Raw genomic sequence first — 24,097 nt, 5'->3', positions numbered from 1 at the left:
ATTAAAAAACAAATTGTAACACATATACCAGAAAAAGCACTGTTTCAGAGTACATTCAATTCAGCAGAGTAAACAAAAAGTTATATAAACACTGCTTTACAATGGTCAATAATGGAGTGGAAGGAGCAATAAGACACTAATGTATATTGAGGAGTTATAGTTTATGTTTTTCTTTCTCCAGTACAATAAAACGAAAACCACACATGGTTGCTGGAATCTGTAATACTCCAGTCTTATAAGTGTTTACAGTCTTGACAAAGAGAAATAAAGTTGTTTTACTTCTTTAATACCAGCACAATAGGTTCAGACTAAATTGCAGCTCTGTAATTAATAAGCAGGCTTATCAATTACGTGGTAAAGAACTGCAGACATACCGAGTCAAAATACCCGAAGAAAACACAGTCAGAGTCACAAGCGGCCCTGCACGCAGGAGCTGGCACCTCTTCCGAGGGGACAGGTGCGGACGGGCACGTAGTGCACCTGTCGATGGAAGAGGAGGCCAACACATCCTTCCCGAGCCGCCCGCTCCCCGCCTTCCTCCCTCACAGCCTCCTCCAAGCCCCCAAAGCCCCGCGGAGCTGCCGGCAGCGGCTCACTCAGCGGCTCGACCGGGCCGCCGGGCCCGAACACCAGGGCTGCGCCCGCCACAAAACCTCCCACTGAAACAAACCCACACCCGCCCGCCCACCCTGCCAGCCCGGAGGAACCGAAGGACCCCTCATCAGTCACCACAACAGCCGCGTCCCAGCACATCCCCCCCCCCCCCCCCCCCCGAAAACACAGGCCCCCCACCCCCGCTCGCCCGAAACATCCCCCCGCAGCACTCAGGCCGCCACCCCAGCACTGCGCATGCACTCCCGCCCCCTCGGCCCCAGCAGGCGCGCATGCGCCCCGCCGCTTGCCCCTTCACCCTCGTGCTCGCCGCGCACGCGCGTCCGGCGCCCCGCCTCCTATTGGCCGCCCGCATATTGCGCCGTGAGGAGCAGCTGTCTCGGTTCACCGGCTGCTCGTCGCCGCGCACGCGCGCCCGGCGCCCCCCGGCCCGGCTCTGGCGGAGCAGGCGCGTCCCCCCTCTCCCGGCGAGCTGGCTGGCTGCCGCGCAGGCGCAGTCGAGACCCTTTCGGGAACGTTCTGTCTCGCAACAATCTTCCTCTGCAAGGGAAATCCTGTCAGGGTACGGGCCGCCCGCAGCCCCGGTCCTCCCCGCCCCGCCTCGCTGGCGCCTGGGCCTTTCCCTGTTACTGACTCCTGCTGCAGCCCGCGCCCTTCTCCGCACAGCCCATCCCCTCTCCGACAGCCGGCTGCCCGGCCCCCCGCGATCGGGCCGCGACTTCCCCCCCCCCCCCCTCCCCCCCCGTCCCGGTCTCTTTTTTTTCCTTCCCCGAGCTCAGCCGCCTCCCGCTGAGAGCGCGCCCCGAGCCGCCCTCGGGGGCGGTCCCGCCCGGGCTCCCTGCGTTCGCGGGGACATGCGGCTTTGAGCGGGGAGCCTCACGCCAGCCTCAAGCGTCTTCTCTGGAGCGGCGGACATGGGCCCTCCGCGGAGCGGGGGAGCTCCCCTCGGCCCTCTCCTCCCTGCCCTGGTCCCTCTGAGATCGGCGGGCGCTGACGGTGCCCGGGATCTGGCGGGATCGGACCCGGCTAGGTTAGAGTGGGGCAGGTGATGGTCCCTCCCTTGCTGAGGTGCCGGCCTCGCCTCTTGCAGCTGCCTGGAGTTTCTTCTCGTTGAGACAAGAGTTCTAGCTGTGGGAGCACAAGGGCCGAACAGGGTGCTCCGAGACACAGGAGAAGGGACCCGCAAGGGACTACCAGGAAGATCTTCATCCCCGCAGCGCTGCTGCTAGAGTTAGAAACCTGCTGCCTCTCCTCTCTGTTTCATTTGATCTCCTGGAGAGGAGAGGTGAGTTGTCTTTCCCTCTTGACGTACTGTAGCAGTGGAGAAAATAGGCTAGCTTGCAAGCTGCAGAACTTGTTCAGGATGGCTTCAAGCCCCAGCTGACTGCTTGGTTTATTTTCCTTGAGAGTCAGCCCTGTGAAAAGGCCCACTGATGGAGTAAGAGATTAGCACCGTGTTAATTGCGCGGTTCTCTCTCCTTTGCTGCAGTGCCCACTTTCATCGCTGTCTCCTGCTCTGCCTGCTCCTGCTTTCAGCATGGTAAAGAAGAATACTATCCCCGACGGGTAAGTATCCCTCCCACTAAGCGAGAGGCAGGAGCGGGCACAGTCCTGCCCACAGAGAAGGGGCACTGACTGCCCCAGGTGCTTTCTTGCCACAATCATCTTCACCACCTGCCCCTTCGCCAGGTAAGGTAGGTATCTTCTCCAAGACAGGAACAACCCAGCCCTTCATCCCCCAGGTGAGTATAATGCTCCGGCCTGTCTGTGAACACTTCTTCAACAGCCAAACACAGTCCCTTCTTCCTAACCTTCTTACCCCCACGTGTATACTTACTGGGGAAATGGGAGTGTAGACCATGCTTCTGACTACTCAGATGTTTGCTACCAGGAGTAGAGGAAGAGCTGATAAGATTGGAGCAGGTGGTTGCATGCATGCGATCAAGGAATATTTTCATGGATTCAGATCCAGAAATATACTGAGGACAACAAAAATGTTTTATCAGCAAAAATAATAATAAAAAAACCCAAATGCACCATACAGGCTTTCCAATGACTTGGGAGTGCATATGGGGGCCACAGAATGACCTCATTTAAAACAGATACAGTTCTATTCTCCAGCTCTACTGAAAGAAAAAAAGTCCAAGTTTAGAAGTTTAACCCATGTGTTACTGCTGACATCAGTAGTAACTTCTTGGATAGGAGATGTGCTGACATAATAAAGGCACACTGCAATGGGACAATAACTTGCAGCTTATACATTATTGGAGGAAAGGCTGACATTATCCTGGTTTCAGAGGAAGTGTTAAATAAGTCTTTAAGAACATTCTTAGGTGGAGCAATAAAATACAAAAAGCATTATTTCTTGCAAAATATGTTGACCTAAAAACAACAAATAGAAACAAAAGATGAACAAAATTTTTAAAATACCTTCAAGAAACTTTGAAGTTTTTGTCATAGTTGACAAACTCGGGTTAAAATTAGAATAAAATTTAAGAAAAGCTATTTAAGCATGTCTTTCTCTGAAAGTTTCTATGAAGTTTCAGTTAAAACTTGGACAAAATTGAGCTAAAGTGGGTTAGGTTTGCAAGCAGTAATGCAAAAAGCCTGAAAGAATAACAGTCCTCCCTGTTTTCTCCATACTTGGGAATTATTACCAAAACTTTGAGAATTGGGTGGTCATTTCTCCCTTCTTTTTCCGCCTTGCATTTAAATAGGAGCGGCTTTGAGGCTACATGCATTTCTTCTCAAGTATGGAAGAAGCAGTGCACTGTACTTTTGGCTTCTATGATTGGAAGCTAATACCTGTGTATATTTCAATGAGAGAAACATCTACTGTGGAGTAATTGTTTATAAAGTTAGTGTTACCCTCTGACAAAGCTCATGATACTGAAGTGCTTTCAGCTTTTCCAGATACTTCTTAATACTATTAACAACTCGGGCTAGACATCCACAGTACTGGGTTTGGGGCAGTAAAGGAGTTTAAGGAACTGCCAGTCTCCCAATCTCAAGCAGCAGTATATTGATGTCACCTTTGTGCTAGCACAGCATGTTATAGTTCTTCACTGTGAATTAGTTTAGTACGCCAGGAAAAAACAGCAGTGAACCCTGGAAGAGAATGTGAAGAAAACTAACCTAGGTGATCCTGCACATGCATTTACTGGCCCCAGAAATAGTTGTTGGCAGAAGCGAGATTATGGTACACAATAGCATAAGGACCAGTCCAGACAGTAGCGTACTATGGAAGTAAAACCTCAATCATATCACAGTACTGTAATAGCAGTAAATCTATCGGTAACTGGTTTGCTTTTAATGATGCTGCGTAACACTGTAGTAAACAAAAAAAGGTCACTGTATATAGACATTTTTTAAGATTGTCTTTCTGTTACTGCTTCAATTCTTTATACCGTTCTTAACAGTTTTAATCCAAATTCCATTATGCTAATGAAAGCAATACAATAAATTTGAGGTTTCAGCTGAGTTATAGGTAGCTAGATACAGTGCAGCTAAACAAGAAATTGTGAAATTTTTTGTCTGCTATTAACTACTATCACCTTTTACAATACGGTGTCTGCAGTGTAATTAAAGTTGCCTTTACGTAAGGATTGTGCTATAGCACTGTGCAGCCTGGCTACATATCAGCACTTTGTACTCAGCACCTAAAGTAATGCTGAAGTGGTATTAATTGATGGTGTTGCCACTGGATCTGCACTGCCAGTCTTGTACCTTGTTCTTGGCCCACTCTTGTTCTTGTGTCCCTGTCACTGTCACACTTGTGCTGTGTTTTGCAGTTCATTGATACATAGTTTTTTATGTTTAAAAACTTACATAAACATCTTTGTTATCACATTTATTTTTTGGTTTTTGATAGCAAGAGTTATGCAAAATACAGCTATTATAATGTGCTTTGCTTGGATTGTTACCTTGCTGTTCGGCATACCTTTGAAGCTTAACTCAAGAGGCTTCAGAATGAATACTCAATTTTGCCTTACTCAGTTTACTGTAAGCTTGTCTTTATCATGGGCATTTCTATAATGTCTTCTGTTATCCCACTTAAAAAGCTGGAGACTGCTATGCAGGCCCAGTTTGTGATCCTCAGTTGATTGGTCTTGGAGCTGATTGTTCTTTAAAAGTGTTTTTCTAAGTTTTTGTTGCTGTTTGATTTTTTTCTTTTGTCCTTGAACAGAGGCCATTTCACTGGTTACTGCTGTTACTAAGCATATTGCTGCTAGCTTCTTAGGTTAATCTAGACCACGTATCTTTTAAACTTCTACTACGATGCATGAAGCTAGTTTCTTTGCTGTTGTTTTACTGAGTATCTCTGAAATTTTTAAAGAAAAAGACAATAAAACATGCATGCTTTTCGTTTAAATTAAAATAGATAAGCAGAGTAATATATTTTCATGTAAACTAGACTTAAAAACCTCTAACAGATTAGCTAACTAGAGTCTGTAGTACCAGTAATAATTTATTTATTTAACTGGAAGCCATTCAAGCATCACAGAAATTTCAGAGGGAAAGGGAAATGATTTTTTAGTTTAACACTTTTTCTCAACCAAGAAGTGATTCTTTTGTTTAAAACGACAGGCAGGCAAAATTCTGTCTGTGTTTTAAGATAATTGATGGTAGTTTGGGAGTGATGAAGACAAAATGTGATAGGGAAGTGGGAACTGCAACAGCTAAATAGTTAAATAATTGGTTAATTTATGTATTTGGTTGAGTTTCAGGTCTTGATCTGCATGTAGCCCATGGATTGATTATGTGTTTGAAAACTTAGAAAAATAAAGCTGTAATTGAAAATGTATCGTGTGTGCAATACGTCACCTTTTCTTTAAGTGATGTTCTCTTTTAATTAGTTTTTTATTTGAACATGCAAATTCTGGGTTTTGGTGGCTTTGGACAGTTTAGAGTTCAGAAAAATTTTAATTACCATATTGGGCCCATAAAAGCCTATCACAGCTATTTTGATGCAAATTTGAAGAGTTTGATTTGCAGATATTTTTACACACTTCTTGAGATTCTGAAGGAGGTTTGTTTGTGAAAGGACCAGAAATATCACAGATTTTAAGATGATAGTTTGCTTTAATGTATGCTGACCTAGATTGTCTGCAATTTGACAACCATTCTGTTTTGTATAGAAGTTCTCAGACTTCAGTTTCTTCCTGGATATGTCGTCTTCTGACTGTTATTTGTGTTGGGAAACTGCAGTGTTTCTCTGAATTTGCATGATTCCATATTAGATTCTTATCACAACATATTTCTAATGTGAATGGCATTGGTTCTATGGCCAGAGCTATTACCTCTGTGATGTAAATGCTTAGATTTATTTCTAGTTATAGAAATAAATTTCATGTCTGTGTCTCAGTAAGATACCACTGTCTCTTTCAGGAAACTTCCTGCTGTCCTTTCAGCTACTTCATGTCTAGCTTGTTTTTCACTCAAGCCTCTATTACCTTTTAGTCATTGGTACAAGAATGATGATGGTGCTAAGTCTTGTGATAACAACTTTGACTCCTGCCTTTCTTCCTTCCACTTAGGTTCAAACAGGACACAAATCATGTGTCACAATTCTCATTCATGCTTGTTAAAATGCTTATTTATGTCTTTGCTCCTGTAACTGCATTTGCAGCTCACTTGTCTTTGGTCATTTCTGCCCTTACCTGGACTTCTTCTCTAAGAGTTTTACTTTCTTTAGTCCCTGTCACCTATAGTTCTTAACCATACTCCTTTGTTGACAACAGAACAAAATTGAATTTATCTCCTTAGCCAATCTTTGCTTAATTTCAATCTGAGATAATTTTTAGTTCTGCAGCAGTATGCTGAAGTTTCTTTTAAAATATAATTTTAAAGATAACATGGAACACATAGCCTTTATATTTTTTGATGAAGAGTGCTTTCTGCTCGTTTTCTACCATAGAGCTGTCAGCAGCTTTTGAGTTTCTTGCTGATTTTGCAGATTTTTTTCTGGGAGGATTTAAATGGCTTTAAATACAGGAGAATAAACCCCCAAGTTTATTAAGGTCTGACAACAAACTGTGTAATCCTGGTGCATTGTTCTGTCAATCCCTTAATCTGAGAAAAAGTTCAGAATTTGTACAAAGCCTATTTTACATTGCTAATTAAAGAAAATAAGATTTTTAAGCCTTTTATTTGATCATTTCTTATTGGTTCCTAATTGCTCGTATTTGTGATAATCATGGTAGATTTCCACTCATAGTTTTCCTAGCGAAAGCAGGTTATTAAAGATCTGAATTTCTAATTTATGGCAGCCTTTAAATTGTCTTACTGTATAAGGTAATTAGTCTGTTGTGGTTGGGATTTTTTATTTCTGCCTTCCTTCAAAATGTTTCTAAACATGTATATGTGAATATGGCTGGCTGTCAGATTAAATCCTACTTTTGTAAAGCATTTTGTACATTTTATTGGTAGAGGTAGCAGCAAAGAGTAATTGAACTAGGCTGAAGAAAAAATACTGTGTTCTTGTTAGTTTTATCTCTATGACAGCATTTGCTGCACTAGTTTCTATATCTCTAGGTACAGTCCATTTTCTAATTCTATTTGGAAGTTTAAGAGTAAAAGCAAGAAGAGTATTTCCTTGTTTTAAATAAAGACATGTAATTTCTAGAGTTATTAAAATTAGCAAAAGGCAGGAGCTGCTATTAAACCTGACTTTGTAATTAATTTTAACAGAAGTTCAGATTAAATATACACCTAAATAAGGTTCACAGCATTTAGTACCTTTTTAAAATTAAGTGAATGAGATAAAATTGAACCATGCGCAGGGCAGACTTCACAGTTTTTGTGTAGATTTTGTGGTTTGGGTTTTTTTGAGCACTTCTTGAAACGAAGATAATTTTATTATGTTGTGGGTTTTGTGCCAGTTAGCTCCGGCAATATCTTCGGTCCATTTACACTGTTTGTGATCTTGATTCATATACAATTTATCAATCTTAAACTAGAATAAATGGAACATAGTCTCAGATTTTTGTTTTCATATTTTGCAACTAGTGCACAATACCAGACTCTGAAGTTTACAAGCCTGAAAATTCACTTTGGAAGACTTGTCAAGTTAGAACACTTTTCTTGTATAATACATGAAATGTAATTTTTTGAGCAGTGTTTTTCAAACTACGGTGATTGAGAATGTGCTCTTTTTTTTTTTTTTTCCCCTGTATGCAGCTATCCTAAGGTAAGGGAATATATGAAGTAGGAGACTGTTTTTGTTCCCTCATTGCAATTATGAGGTACAAAGTTCCTGTAATAATTTAGAATTCAGTCAAAGGTTTTACTGCAAGGGCCTCTCAGTGATTTAATCTCTGGCTTGCCCTTACACCTTCTCACCTTGTATCTGTCTTCTGTGTGGCAGCTGTTTGCAACAGTCTTCCTAATGATGAGTTATTACTCCTTTGTTATTTCATTTCTTTTCCATTAAACTAAGCATCTGTATGTCTACATTGTGAGCATCAATCTGTTCTTTAGCTTATGAAGACAAGAAGGATAAATTAGTTCTGAAGACATTGATGTAGTAGATTATTACATGATTTCTTAGTATCAGTTATGCATCTGGTCACCATGCTGTAAGTGTTTCCTTTGTTACTTCCAAGCATCTATGAATCGTAATGTTATTTATATACCATGATAAGTATAATTATGGATATTCCATTGAGATTTTTGCCATCCAACATCTGGCTTTGTTATGGTCCTGTATGGGAATTGTGAACAAAGCAAAACACTGAGTGGTTAAAATATTTTAAAATACAATATTCAATTTATTTCTTAAATGATGTGGTTTAATGGAAAACAGGAATCTAGAAGCTGTTGGATGCTCCCTTTAAAGGGAGAGATTCATTTAAACATTAATTCAGAAAATTGTAAGTGAATGGGCACTTCCAGTGTTAAAGAATCTTATGAAAATATTTTGTATGTTAATAATTGAAGTACTAGCTGAAAATGCAAAAAGGTGATGTAGATTTTAAGTCATCCAGCTGCATCTTCTGAGGTCATAGAGATAACTTGTCCTCGCATGAGGAGAAGAAATTAAAGTCCTAAATTTAGCAAGTTACTTCTTTGAAGATAAAATTGATCTGCTGGTTAACTTGTTTTCCTGTTCAGATAAAGCTTTTCATACTTTTTTAAAAAATGAAATCTCTGAAATGTGATACATAAAGAGTTTTTTCAGTACAATGTAGAATTTGTGAACACCAGTTCTTTGTGGTTTTGGAATTACTGGTATTTTGAGTGTTGTAAGAAATCTTTGTATTAGTAGGTGATTTTTGCTAAGTTGTGGTGTGATGGAATATTCTCTGTATTTTTCAAAGTCCCAAAAGAAAGGCAGACAAGTGTGTTTCTTTGAAAAAGAAGCATATTACAATGTAAACACATTTCCAAAATCTAGAAGCTTTGTATTTTTAATGAAAGTAAACTTTGCATTTCATTGTCAATTAAATTATAGATGCAAGCATATAACTTTTAAAAAGTGTTTGATTCAGCCAAGTTGAAAAAAACTATAAGTTAACAATAGTTTTTTACCTGTTGAATCTTACCCGTCTGCTTTGCTTTATATTGGTGCTACTTGTTTGTAAATACTGTCCTACCATTTTGAGGGGAGGTAATTTTGAAAGTTGAAGAAGGAAGGAAAAAGGCTGTTTTCAAATTTCCTGATGATACCTTGAAACCGCTTCATGGAATACTTGCAGATTTGGGAACATAACTCTACTGTGTGATAACAACAATCATGCACATTATCTCTAAGAAGTATTTTCTTTGTGGTGGTGCTCTACAGAGAATAAAGATTCATTTTATTATGGCTCCTGACTTTAGACTTGCAAACAATAAAAATGTCTTTATGTAGGCTGTGCAGTGTGCTAAATAAGCTGCCCCAATCAATGCTGTAGAATATTCTGTTGATATTCTTCCAGCATCTTTAAGGCAACTCCCTGTTTCTTTTATCCCAAAGTAATGCTGATCTATTAATTTTCTTCAAATATATAATAACAAATTTTTGTAGTTATTCTAAAAAGCTCTTAGTTTCTTGGTGAAACGGGCAGTTTCACCAAGATGGATTGAGGAAGATGGGTTTTTAAAAAGATTTCACTTACATATCAGGATTTAATTGGCCATTTTTTCAAACTTGTGCAAATCAGTTATAATTGTTTGCTTATGTAGTCAAGGAATTTTAGGAACTATTGGATCCTGCTGTTTGAAAATCTAAATTGTAATAGATTATGCTAGTAGCTGCATGGCCCATCATAGAAAAAAAGATAGCTATCTTTCTGCTTGGAGAAGTCTGAAATAACTATTATGTTCAAACTGTGAAATAGGGCACTAGATTTGCCTGATATTTGTAAGATACTTCACATCTTTACATAGCTTGAAATAACGGTTATTATAATTTTAAAGGAGCATAATTTTTATGTGCTTAGTTTTACCAAAGTTTTAATCCTAAGAGGGAATATATATTTATTCAAGTTTTACGTGAAGCAGCAGGTTGCTTCTGTTGAACCATGTCATTTGAAAATATTTAAAAATAAATATTTGTTTCATTACAGATGGCGGAGTTTGACACCAGTTGGACAGCCTATACCAGGAACTAGATTTATTGCATTCAAAGTACCTTTAAAAGGGGTATGTATAAAAAGTAACTGCATGTTGGCTGTATTAGATACAGTGCAAAAGTAATGAAGAATAGCATGAATATTCATGCAAACTTCAGGAAAGTTTTATGACAAAATAATTTATTCAGATTTAGCCCTTCCAGACATCTATTAGTGGGGTTTTTTTTTACATAATATTCTGTATTTTTTCTCTTCCTTTTAAAATTTGTGTTTCTTGTTAACTCTTTTTATATATCTTTTAAGAATCATCAAATCTCTAATCAATCAGCACAATTCATTTGATCACTATTAAGTAGCCTAAATTCATTATCTTATTTAACATCTTTTCATGACTGTTGTAAGAAAATCCTATGGAAGGGGTTATGATATGAGTAACAATCTATGCAATGTAAGCCAAAATTTAATTTTATGGAAATTAAGGACTCATTAGGATACCAGCTACTGCAGTACTTTTAAAATGATAGATTCAGGTTACCAATTTCATAAGCAAAAAGCTTCAGGGATCTGGAGGAGTGCAGTATATTTAAAGAAGAAATTAGATTTTTTTTAGTAATGTGTTAGTACTTCCTTTAGATTCTTACTAACCATCTTAATCTATTAAATACAGTGAGTCAGATCTTTTAATTCTTTGTGACAATACAAAATGTGGAGTCTGTCAAAAAACACTCTTCAGATCTTTGGTGGATTGAGACATAGGACAAATTAGGGCAAATAGGGCAAATTTGCCCTTTTGTATAAATTAACACAAGTGCTGTATAAATTAACTCTTACAAGTCCTTGCCTCAGATACGCAGAAGGTAAAAGTTTCTAAGCTCTTTTAAAGCTCAGTGGCTAGACATAACCTTAGCAGTTAAGAGTAAATACTGTGTCTAAGCTGTTGCCTACAGATTGCACTCTAGTATTCATATAAAAAAAATTGATTCTTCTGGTATATTATTGCTCATTATGTTTTCAGTCACCATTCAGTTCACTTTTATCAGCAACAACTGAAGTGGAATGCTTGCAGGGTTTGCTTCCTGCAGCTGCTTTTACAGCTCTAGTATGATGGTTTGGTTCCCTTGACACCAAGGATCTCATACTTTACATTGATCATGTTCTCCATGGTACTGATGGATTGTACAATAGTTGTGTGTCTTTCTACCATGACCGTCAGTGAATAGATCTAACAGTGAATATAAAATTCCGTAGATTTATAATTACCTTCTTTGATATTGGGGTATTTGAGAGAGGATTTTTTGCATCATCAGCTCTTGTAATTCCATGTGATCCAGCACAAATTTTTTGCATAGATGCACTATTTGAGGCAGGATTTGTTCAGTGCATATATGTCCAGTTCCCTGTCACGTCAGATTTCAGAGGAAGATACTTTGTTGCTACCTTTACTCCTTCCCTGTAGCTCCTGTGATAGTCTGGAAGGAGCTCCACCAGAGATCATAAAAAGGGCAGACATTCTAACACAAGTAGGCGCTCTGTGTCAGTGTGTTGCTCACTGGGGTATAGATCTCCGTGTTCTGTGAAGCTGTCTTTGAACTTGGCCAGATACAAAGTCTGGTAACCAAGAAAGCAAAATCTGTAACATTTCTGTCCCTTCAGTTTGTTCAGTCTCAGTTATGCAAGATACAGAAATGACAAGTCTGCCAGAGGCTGGGCTTGAAGCTTGTGGAGTTTGTGGCAGAATACACATAAAATATGTAACTGGCTAAACTGTGATGGTCTTTACAGATGGTGGAGGTCAGTAAATCTGTCTGGAAATGCTGAAGACCTGATTGGTCATAGTCTATCAGAAGTCCTATTATTAAACTGGTGGAACAGAGATCTTAAATATGCAGCAGTTTCCTTCTTTGCTACCTATTAGGAAATTGACGATTGGTGATTTCACCCAAAGGGAGAAGACATATTTTCAGTATTTCAAGACTCAAGGGTTATTGTTCTAGCAGAAGATGTGCTGCTAGTAAAGAGGCTTTATGATCATGGGTTTACTTGAAAGGATTTTCTGTCCGTCGTTTCAGATCATCATTGTAATGCTAACAGTAACATTGGAGCATAGTAAGGACTGGCCGTGTTCTATCCCATGCTGTTAGAAGGATTTTAGAATTGATACAGATTTGTCACATTCTCAAAGCCCAATTAAACACCTAAACTATGAATACTCAGCAGTAGTTTTTCAGAAAATTCCAAATAGTCTTTCAAAACATAGTGTTTCATAATACATTTAACTGTTCACTCAATCAAGCAATATGTTTATAGATACCTTATTTTTGTAAATTGTATTCCACCTAAGTTTGTGTGACTTTACATAGTAAAAGGAAAAATTCTTTAATGTTCTACCACAGACCTTTTGCAGGTTCACTATTGTCACCTCAAAGTTAGTAAGTTCAGTTTCAGATTTTTACTAAAAGTCACTGCTGAATAGCAGTGAGATAACTGACTCATGATCAGTTTGTTTGAACCTCAACAACATCCACTGTTTTTTCAGCAGTGCACCAGTATCTGAAATACATATACTGGATACTTCTATATGCTTTCTATGCTACTCTTTTTAGCTCAAGCTTCGTAATCGCATACCGGCTTTGATAGGACTGTCCTGCTCTTTATTCTTTAATTTTGTTTCCTATCTCTGTTTCCAGACTTGAGATAAGTGCTTGCTAGCATCTTAGATTATAATCTGTACAGTCAGAAGAAGGAATGGTTAGTTACCCTATAGCATCTGTGGTTCTAAGAGGTATGTGGTCTGTGGCTGCCTTCCTTTCCATTAGTTCTGAGTCCAGTCTGCTTGAATTTCTTGTTGACAAAGGAACTGAGAGGTGGTTGAGGCTGCTGCATCTTTTGCCACTGTCTTTATTGGTTGTGGCTGAGCCTGTGTCAAAAGGCTCTCACAATGGACAAGTGCACTATTCAGAGAAAATCCGGTCTTGCGCATATGAGGCATTTTCATACCTAGAGTGAAGAACAAATTTCAAAAAACACAGCTACAATAGGGTGAGTAAACATTTTTCCCACTGTTTCTGTCAAATGAAATTAATTATTCATTACCCACCAACATGCATCTTTCTTAGTCACCATATTTTAGTCTTATTTAATATTTCCTAGTGCTAAATGACTTGCAAGTACACTCTGTCAAGAGATGAAACAGGGACAAAGATGTCTGCACAACTTTTGTGGGGAGAAAGTTAAAACCTATAGAAGAAATGAACTCTTGTATCACAACTTCTAATGTTTTATGTGAAATACACTGTTAATTTTGTGTTACTGTGCAGGACAAAGTATGTTTGGGGGAAAGTGGATTGTGGTGTTTTGCTTTTTAGTGTGTTTAGTTGTGTTTAGTTACTTAAAAAATCAGTATATACATGCTGCATTTTGCAGAATTTTCATGTCTATCAAATTAGTGCTTATTTTAACAATGTTTGTTAACATTGTACAAATGGAAGTTCTCACACATTTTCTTGCATTTTCATCTGAATGAATACACAACAAATTCTTGCTTCCTTTTATTTGGTACCTTTTATCCATGTATACATGGATACGGTTCTGATACTGTAAACATTCCCTTTTGAATACTGATGTTTCCTAGTCCGAATTAAAACAGCTGAATGTTACAAATATCTTGTTATTGGAACTTAAAAAGAAAATTTTTCTTTTCCATTTTCATTGTAGGCAATTAACCAGAGGCTTACTCCAACCCAGAAATTTACACCAAAAGACTTAATTGCTGCAATGAAAGCCCTAAATGTGGAGCTTGGATTAATTATTGATTTGACATACACCACACGATACTATGAAGTTAAGGTAATATAAGTATAATAACAAAATAAAATAGTTACTGAAACATTTGTTTTAAAGTATTTACACATTTGCTTACCTTGAATTGGAATAGACAAGTGACCTATCTAGGCTTATTTTGTGTCTCCAATAGAAGCTAGCTAAATGTTTTATCGCAGAGGAAGTAACTTATTCTCCCAGCTAGTTGCATTTGTGGCTTATTTGTATTATGGTAACCCAGCGTAATGGATAAAGACTTCAGTGCCAGGCACCACAGGAAAGATGCAGAAGACTTACAGTCCATGTCCCGAAGACATTCTCATTTATTCCTAGTATCTTTTATTACTGATTTTCAGTGGAATCCACCAAGAAAGTATACAGTTTTAAACTGCTATACTAATTTCAAATTTTTTACCAGTATGGTCCAAACAATTGTGGTTAATCAGCCTCCTACTGAAAAGAAGAAAAAATAGTGTTAAAACTGAATGCTAATCTTTGAAGGTACATGAGCTGTAAGCATTAAGGGCGTGAATATGTGAGTATATATGTGATTGTGGGTGGGAGGGATAAATATTGCTACTAAGTGTAAAATGGGTTAGAATGGAATTGCAAGAATCTGCTCTCTCTAGTTAATGTGCTGCCTTATTAGCAGGAATAAATAAGTATTCTGTGGAAACTGTTCTTTGTTTGAGATCAGGTCTTTAAAGTGGAAATGCAAATGGTTGTTTCTGAGAGTGTATCTGTATAGGATTGTGTCCAGTTTGTTTTCAGTTTCTGCTCAGGATTTGAAGTACTGTTCTACATTGGCATTATGTTAGATACTGCTTAAGGTTTTTCATTGATGCAAGTCTTCAATAATTTTACCTTTTTTTTTTTTCTTCTTATTGTTAGGATTTACCTAAAAGTGTGCAGTATAAGAAACTTTATACTGTTGGACTCGAAGTCCCCGATAACGCTACTATCCTACAGTTCAAAAAATGGGTCAGAAAATTCTTATGGGAAAATGCGGAAAATGGTAAATATCAGCATCTTATGCTGTAATAAAACAAAAATTCTATTTCAGTGCTAGCTGTATCATTTAGTAAGTTCAACAGATACTTACGACACCAGGGTTCTCTGAGTTTACGTAGCACTTTCCATGTTATTACCATAATAAAATACATTATGTGAACCACATATCTTTTTCATATTCAAAACATGTCTTTTTCAAAATGGCTAGTAACTTAAAATGCCCTTCCTAATAGTATACTTACATTTGCGTGATGTGTCAAAGCAACTGCAACAAGGCTTTCATCTGTCTGACCCAAATTGTCTACCATCAGCTTAGTGTTGTAGCTGCCAGCTCTTTATGGATGTTCTAAATAGCACAGGGTTTCTCTGATGGCATTAGGCAATGATATGGGTGAGCAACTTAAGTCTGTTTAGTCTGATGTAGCAGTTTTTTGATTTATGAGTCCATTATTGCCCTCATATCCTAGCAATTCTTAAAAATCATATTACAGACACAGTGTCAGTGTTTCCACAGTGTGGCTCTGCTGCTGTTTTAGTGTTTATGCAATAGTACAGTTCTTGCTGAGATGGTATAAGGCACTTTTTGCGGAAATAAATTTGCATGTATTTTGCCACAGCCTGTTTGCAGCTTTTACCTACTCACTTTTTTTGCTAGTGATTCTTTGTAGCCAGATTTTAACTGTTTGTCTATCCAGTACTGGAGGACCATTCTTTCAAGCTTTTTCATGCTATTTGCGGTGGTTACTTTGACATTTTCTATGAGAAAGTAGAGATATTAACTGCCTGAGTGCATACAGTTTTTGCTGCAGAGCATAACTGTGGTTTTGCTGTGGATGGTCAATTCTGTTTTGTGAAAGAGCTCTGACCTAAATCTCAGGTATGAGAGCCTGAATTAGAAGTGCTGGGAAAATTAAAAGGTATAAGAAGCAGCCCATGTCCTTGCTCAGGAAGTTAGTGTGTAAATTCTTCCTTTGCTCTTTTTTGGCTTAGGGAAATTACTTGGAGATTATTAGTTTTCTTCTAGTTTTGATCTAGTGATATTTCATGGGACAAAGAATAATCTGTATTTGAATCTAATTATTTCTAATTCTCAGAATTGAGAGAATCAATTACTAATTTGTTACTGGATGAAGACCTGCAGATCCAACTAGTAAGACCATTTTGGCAGGGCTTATGTAACTTCAGAGTTGGGAGAACTTTCATTTCTGTGTTAACTTACTCGTCGTAACTTGCACTCTGTTTTAGATTACCCCTAAAATTTCTCAGGATTCTTCTTAAAAATAATTTGAGAAGTATTTTTTTTTTAGTGTCTGAACTTACAGTAAACTTACATGGCAATGCAACTGTCCTGATCTGTGGGAAATAGTTACATTTTATCTCATTCAAAAATTTATCAAGTCCCATTTCAAAGACCGCCTGTCAGTACTTTGTCTCTGCCACAACTTTGTTCTTCTGATGATTAAAGTTTTTCTTCTAAAATCTAGCCTAAAACTCTCAATCAGTTAATATACATTTATTCTTATGCCAACTTTGCCCTTAAGTATTGTTGTGCTCCATCTCCATTATTATATTCAGTATCTCAGATTTGGCTTTACAGACTAAGTAGGACAAGCTTCCTAGATCCCTTCTCATACATTTCTTATGTGACCATTATAGTAGCCCTTGCTATACATATTTCAATTTGATTTTTTTTTTTTTCATTAAATATGGGTGAGTAGAATTGTATGGGATAGTCTGGATGAGGTTTTATCAGTGCCTTGCATGACTGTATTAGTGTTTCCCTATTTCTGTTGGAAATACCTCATTTGAAACACCCTAGAAATAGTAAGTTGTTATTCTTCTTTTTTAGCCTTTAGCTGATTAGTATAACCTTTCCCAAAAAGACAAGATTTTTTTAAAGATTACTGGTGCTTCTTTTCATGTTCCTAGACACTAGGGGCACTATGTGTAGTTTTCTTTTTGTAAATTTTACAAGAATGTGTAAGTTAAGTTCCTCAATTTTACATTTGCTTGTTTAGATTTGCTTTCAAAACCATATTTTATTCTTTTTCTCCTGTTACTGCAGTTCTGGCTGAGGCCAGCCACTTTACCTGTCATCTCTCCTCTTTGTTATTTTCCTACGTTCTACAGAGTTAATCTCAGTCTTCACAGGTTTGGAAGTAGTGAGCTAACTGCTGCTAGAGATCCAGCATGAAGAGGACAAAGTCTGCATGTATCTGTTCTTTTACAGACATGACAGTATAATTTTGTAAATAGCAAGCATTATTTATTGTTACTTTGTTAGAAAAAGTGCAGCTTTGTTTTTTTCTGTCTTGCTCTAATTTTTTAGTAATTTCTAAAGTCTGTGTTTTCCTTTTTGATAGAGAAACTCATTGGCGTTCACTGTACTAATGGAATTAATAGAACTGGCTACCTTATATGTAGGTAAGGGCTGTATAAAAAGAGAAATCATTGTTCACAAAAGATAGTGTTCTTACTAATCTGTAATTCTTTTGGGACAATAATATAATTGTGGGTTTTTTTCAGGTATCTTATAGATGTTGAAGGCTGGGATCCAGAGGCAGCAATCCAAGGTATTTATACAGTTCGAACTAAAGCACATGTCAGGTTGTAATTCACAATTACTACAACTATATTCACAAATACTACAATTCTTTTTTAGTATCTTTAGTTATTTCATGTCCTGGCTTCCATAGAAGATTTTGTCTGACTGCTGATTCTATTCCAGGCAAGATTTGAGGATGAGCAAATTAAGAGCATAGTAGGAGTATGTTTCAGCTGCTTAAAATCTTTTTTCTTCCTTTTGCTTTGAAGGATTTTCAGTCATAGGTTTCTACCACTACAAGTTTCAGTTGTTCAAAAAAAAATGCTGCAATGATGCCAGCTTGCTGAACTATTTAATAACAAGTTAGAATTGTTTCAAATTCAGCATCTCATGGTGAACAGAAACTTGCCTTTCACGTTTTTGTGGCTCAATTTGAGCACATTTCATTAGACTTGTATCTTTTTTTCTTCAGCTTTTGGTGATGCTAGAGGTCATCGCATGGATGGTCTTGTGTATCTCACAGACCTCAGAACACAACCAATGAGAAGGTAAACAAAAGCTTTTAGTTGTATGCTTAAGTTTTTTCAGTATGTCTCCTGGTATTTTTAAAAGTTCACTTCCAGTCATAAGCCAAAATTAACCCCGTCTTGAGACTTTAGTATGCAACTACACATATATTGTAAGACTTCTGATATGAATAACATGAAGTGTGGTGTACTTCGTTCATATTTTGAATTTATATGGTTCAAAAGATTTTCTTTTTAATCTGACAACTACTATTGAACGTTGGTGTGGTTTTATCATACTGTGACAAGTGTATTGATTCTGTATTCTCTCATTATAAGCTGAAAGGAGCTGTTGCAAAGATATCTTTATAAGCTCTATGATCTGATGTTGTTGATACTTAAAAAAATAGATCAGTGGAAAGTGGAAGATTGTTCTCAACTCCTCTGTTCATAGTAGTTGTATCCCTGGTGTGTAAGAATTTTATCCTTATCACATTGACCAAAGAACAGCTAACCTTTACATCTTCCTAAGTTATTTGTGCCTGACTGATTTGCCTCTTTTTAGATTAATTGAATGCCCTTTGTTTTACTGCTATCATTGTTTTATAGTCTGTGCATGATTAAATTAGTCCCATGTCAGATTTTTGAATAGGTATGGTGCTTGTCTCACATCCTTTAGGATGTTGTTCCAAGGTTATGAAGTTTAGGTATTCTCTTTGCTTTCCCTGCAGCCCCTTCCCAAATAAATTTACAAGATTAAAATCTGCTAAGATAAGAATGTCTATAAATGTAACTTAACATACAAAAATTTCCATTATTCTGAACTGAAGAATTTTATGTGTGTTTGTTTTTTCTCTCAATAATATGTTTTTAAAAAGAAGTTTATGTGAGATGTTTTTGTTATTCTTAGCAACCTTGGAATGGATGTATGGGATTCAGATGAAGATATTATTCCCCCACCACATGCAATGGAAGGACCTGTAGAGCGGTTCCCAAATGAAGATTTTCAGGGGTAATAGACTTCTGAACCATGGAATTAAAAGCCAAAAAAAAACCACAAGGGGGGAAAGATAATTGCTTCTTATTGAAAATACTATAGATAGTCTAATTTAAAAGAGACTTTGTGAATATAGGCTACTCATGCAAAATGTATTTACAGAATTTAACAAAACAGTGAAAAGATCAGGGAAAGAAAGGCAGTGTGTGCTATTAGAAGTACGTAATTAGTTCACTTGGCAAAATTTAGAATTTTACTTTGCCTGTCCTTTATTATTTTACAGTAATCTACAGTTATCTTTCATTCGGAATCTCTGGTTTTGCCTGTTCAACAAGCGCTATAGAATTACAATTAGATATTTGTCACAGCTTCGACTATGACACTGAAAGTTTTATAATCTTGCTTACAGTTTGGATTCTTAGTAGCTTTGATACCTATATATTTGCAATGTCTTTCATATCAATTCTTGGTTAAAAAAACTTGTTTTCATTAATGACTTGTAGCACTTAAAAGTATGATGTTCTATTTAAAACAAAAACTTCTTTACAGGTCTGGGAAAAGATTAAGAATTTATGATGATCACTCTCATGATGATTTGCAAGGACAGATACAGTTGAGAGATTTTGATTTCATTAATAAGGGACCTGGACAAAGACGAAGACCATTTCATGACCGTCAGGCTCAGGATGATTTAAGAGCACCAATGCAGATGAGAAATTGGGACTACAATAGGGGACCAGAACAGAGACGAAGACCCTTTCCTGATCACCAGTTTTATGACGATTATCAAGAAGACATGCAGCCAAAGGACCTAGACTTCAGTAACAAGGGACCTGGACAGAGGTTGAGACCTTTTCATGGACACCAGTTTCATGATGATATACAGGCAGAGAGACAATCGAGGGATATTGAATTTAACAGAGGCCATGGACAACGGCAGAGATCTTTTCCTGACCATCCATCTCATAATGACTTGCAGGAAGACATGCAGTCAAAGGATTTTGATTTTGGTAGCAGGGGCCGGGGCCAGAGACGAAGACCGTTCCATGACCACCAATCTCGTGATGAATTTCAGACTCAGATGCAGTTGAAAGAGTTTGATTGCGTCAACAAAGGTCCTGGCCAAAGACCAAGATCTTTCCATGACTATCAGTCACATGATGACTTACAGCCACAAATGCAATTGGGAGATTTTGAATTTGTTAATAGGGGTCGTGGGCAGAGGTTGAGACCTTTCAATGATCACCAGCCTCGCAATGACTTACAAACAGAGATGCAACTAAAAGATTATGATAATAAAGGTCCTGGACAAAGGCGCAGACCTTTCCATGACCATCAGCCTTATGATGACTTACAGGAACAGACTCAGTTAAAAGATTTTGATTATGTTAACAAAGGGCATGGACAAAGGCCAAGACCTTTTCATGAACATCCAGGTCACAATGACTTGCCACGTGAATGGTGTTCAGACAGGTAAAAGCATCCTTGAGCTTTAGAGAATAAAAGTGTAAACCTCCGTGCTTTTAAATTAAATTTCAAATGAATTAATTTGTTAAAATAAATTAATTTTAAATCAATTATTCATCCTGTTAAGATCATGTATAAATGATCAGTTAATTAACTCTTTTTATTTTGATTTATGAAAGGGTTGGAGTGTTGCAGCTTTGAAAGCCAATGTTTCCTAAATTAGAAGGTTGTGCTTCTTTAAAGCTTATGTGTTTCCTTTCCTTTTTAGAGTCAGCTTGAAACAAGGCCCTTTGTCCCACTTTGTTTTGTATAGAAACTTACATTTAAAAAGCAATCCTCAAGACAGAAAAGGATATGAAATTTTATTTATGCCCTCAGCTAAACAGAGATAAACAGTAACGCTACAAGGAAGTTTGACTTGAATTTGTTTATTCCATGAGTTAATAACTTGTTAGAAATCCCTTTGCTTCTGAACTTGTACTCTCCCAAATACATGTATCACTTATTAGTAAACCTATTGGATTCTGACATATTTTAAATTATTTTTAATCTTTCAGCAGGTATTTCAGATATTTGTTGGGCTAGTAAAGTTTAATTTCTTCCATTGTGCAGCTGAAACAGGAAATCATTACACTGAAGCATACCATTTTGAGGTGTTAATACAATTAAGATAGTTTTTATTAAAATTTTAAGTAAATTTTACTTAAAAGTAAAAATATTTTTATTTCATTTGATAAACACATATTTTTCAAAAGCTTGCAACCATTAGTACTCTTCTTAATGTGTGATTCTTTTGGTTATTTGCAGAAGTCAGTCTTTTTCTTCCCATGAAAATATACCAGAACCTCATTTCTCCTCATCTCCTTCACTTCACAGAGATTATGGGTCTGATAATGACGACTTTAACAGAAGTTATAGGTAGATATCAGATTTCATACATTGTTTTTTCTGACTTAACCTTTTTACTGTTACTCACCCAGTTTCCCAGCTAAAAAATACAAATTAACTGCACGGTGTAAAAATTGATGTTAGTATTTTTGCTTAAATGTGGTTTAAACCATTGAATCTGAACACTGAGCAGGTGTCATGGTTTAAACCTGGCCGGCAGCCAAACACCACACAGCCACTCGCTCACCTTCCCCCACACCCAGGGAATGGTGGAGAAAGTTGGAGGGGTAAGGGTAAGGAGACTTGTGGGTTGAGATAAAAACAATTCATTAATTGAAATAAAATAAAAATAATAATGATAGTAGCAATAGAAAATACAAACAAGTAATACACAATGTCATTGCTCACCACCCACTGACTGATGTCCACTCCATTTCTGGCTAGTAATCCCAGAGAAGAGAGAATCCTGAAACCACAATCCCAGAAACCAAAGTGAGCTTCCCAACCAACCCTGATATATATATCTCTATCTCATATCTGTGTACTGAGCATGCTGTTAGATGATATGGAATATTACATTGGCCAGCTTGGGTCCATTGCTTCGGCTCTGCTCCCCCCCAGCTTCTTGTGTACCTGCACACTAGTAGGATATGAGAAGTTGAAAAGTCCTTGATTTCTTAGCAACAACTGAAAACATCAGTACATTATGAACATTCTTCTCATATCAAATCCCATACTGAATCCAAAACACAGCACTATCTAACTACGAAGAAGGAAAAAAAAAAATTAGCTCCATCCCAGCTGAAACCAGGACAGCAAATGTGACTGATTTGTGGTCCATCTATATTGAGTTTGAGTGTGATTATGAAATGGCTTGAGAATCCCTAATGTTAAGTTATTGACACGACAAGCACAGTTCAAGCTAACGTACTACAAAATACGAAAAGCTATTGACAGTAAGCAAAAAAGCAAAGTACACGTGCTATATTTAACTCTTAACTGCTGTCTGCAAGCTAATGAGTTATACAGTGAGGGATGGTCAGACACTGAAACAGGTTGCCCAGAGCAGCTGTGGAATCCCCATCCTTTGAGAGACTTGAAACTCAGCTGGACATGGCCCCTGCACAAACTCATCTAATTAGACCTACTTTGAGCAGGTGGCCTTAGGTACTTCTGGAGATCCCTTTCCAGTTTAAATGCATCTATGGTTCAGTGAGGGAGAAGATTTTAAAATTATAACAATTGTTCTGAATTGGCTTTATACACAACTTACTTTACAAAGTAAGGAAGGTACTTGAGAATAAAGAGAATCCAGAACAAAAAATATATATATTGTATATGCATTTTTAGATCCTTCTATAAGTGTTTTGTAGGAGAGTGAGTCTTCTATTGCAGAAGAATTAATAATTAAAAGATTTGGAGCTATAAATCCAAAGTACATTATTGCCTGTTGAGACTATGTGCTAGAGAGCTATTATTACGTATTATTCACAAAAATGAAAACATGGGCTTAGGAACAAAAATGGCCCCGAGGGGAAGAAACCCTCAGTCAACAGGGAATTTTAATTAGAAACAGCACTTGAAACAAAACATCTTCTAATAGAATTACTTACTATGAAGAGCTGTAATTTTAATCACTAGAATTGAAAAATTAATATAAACCAGTTTGCAACATCTAGAAGAGAGGATTTTAATTTTAGGGGGTAAAAACAATGAGGGTCTGAATTGTTCTTTCAAGGTTACACAAGTTTAATTTCTAATGGTGGCCACCAACAATAAATCAACTGTTATTTCTAAGGATTTCACTGTTCATGTTTGTTCTTCTTACAGTAATCGACCAAATTGTCCTGAAGACAATAGGAGAATGCATCCCTCAGATGAATTTAATAGAGGAAAAAACAGATTTGCACCATATTCTTCACGAACAATGCATCCATCTTCATCTGTACACCAAGAAGATAGTTCAATAGACTATGAAAGAAAACCTTTTCAAGGTGAAGCTACCAGAGAGATGGAACAAAGCAAAAGATTACCAGTTGTAACAGTTGATTACAATTATGGTCTGCCATTAGATTATGGACCTGAAGAGGAAGAGAGAACACATTATGATTTACCCCCAAGAGACCGCTACAACTGGAACTGAATAAAAAGGAGAATGTTTGCTCAGCTTAGACTTACTTTTACCCATTTTACTTTGTATGTGGACCAATTTTTTTTTTTAACAAATTAGGAAAATGCAAATTTCAGTAGTAGAGAACTGGTCTCTATTGTAAGATTAGCTTCTACTGATGTTTGGTTCTTTAAATTTATTAGGGTGTATTTGTTAAGTGTGGTTGGAGACAAGGTCTCAGTACACATGGAATTAAAGTAGTCCTTCCTTTTAATGAAATTGGAACCCCGTACCTTAAACCAAACAACTTTCTAAGTGATTGTAGTTGTGTCTTTTGTTTTACATTTCTTTAAAATGTATGTAATTTCCAGATGCAAAAGTCATAATAAAATACTGCACTATCAGATAGACTAGCATTGAGATTATAAAAAAAATACTATGAAATGAATGAAGCAAAGTTATGTCCACTTCATCCTTTAATTTGAAAATAGCAGTTTGAATTATTGCTAAGAATTTCTGCAGCATTGCAGTTTAATTCCGCATTTTCTGTACCATCAACTGAACTGATGTAATTGCACTCTTTTTTCA

The 24,097-nt window shown here is 37.3% G+C and overlaps 1 protein-coding gene across 5 annotated transcripts; it reads left to right on the top strand.

Annotated features, from left to right (window-relative positions):
* The first annotated feature begins 979 nt into the window (after positions 1-979).
* LOC141925982 (uncharacterized) lies at positions 980-23,915 on the top strand. 5 transcript variants are annotated; one of them, XM_074830979.1, is made up of 13 exons: positions 980-1,174; positions 1,703-1,897; positions 2,102-2,178; positions 10,161-10,236; positions 13,881-14,012; positions 14,877-15,000; positions 17,360-17,420; positions 17,523-17,569; positions 18,014-18,089; positions 18,958-19,059; positions 19,594-20,517; positions 21,319-21,429; positions 23,230-23,915. In XM_074830979.1, exons 3-13 carry the CDS (start codon positions 2,150-2,152, stop codon positions 23,540-23,542), a joined length of 1,995 nt encoding a protein of 664 aa, XP_074687080.1. In that variant the 5' UTR covers positions 980-1,174; positions 1,703-1,897; positions 2,102-2,149; the 3' UTR covers positions 23,543-23,915. The 5 variants fall into 5 exon arrangements, with proteins under 5 accessions (XP_074687080.1, XP_074687081.1, XP_074687082.1 ...); XM_074830980.1 differs by lacking the exon at positions 980-1,174 and adding an exon at positions 13,021-13,205 and having other exon boundaries at positions 1,395-1,897; XM_074830981.1 differs by lacking the exons at positions 980-1,174; positions 1,703-1,897; positions 2,102-2,178 and adding an exon at positions 12,854-13,205 and having other exon boundaries at positions 10,157-10,236.
* The last annotated feature ends 182 nt before the right edge of the window (positions 23,916-24,097 follow it).

Source organism: Strix aluco, chromosome 7, assembly GCF_031877795.1.
Source record: "Strix aluco isolate bStrAlu1 chromosome 7, bStrAlu1.hap1, whole genome shotgun sequence".
In the NCBI taxonomy this organism is placed as follows: domain Eukaryota; kingdom Metazoa; phylum Chordata; class Aves; order Strigiformes; family Strigidae; genus Strix; species Strix aluco.
Note: the sequence above shows the minus strand (reverse complement) of the source record. Positions and strands in the feature narration are given on the sequence as shown.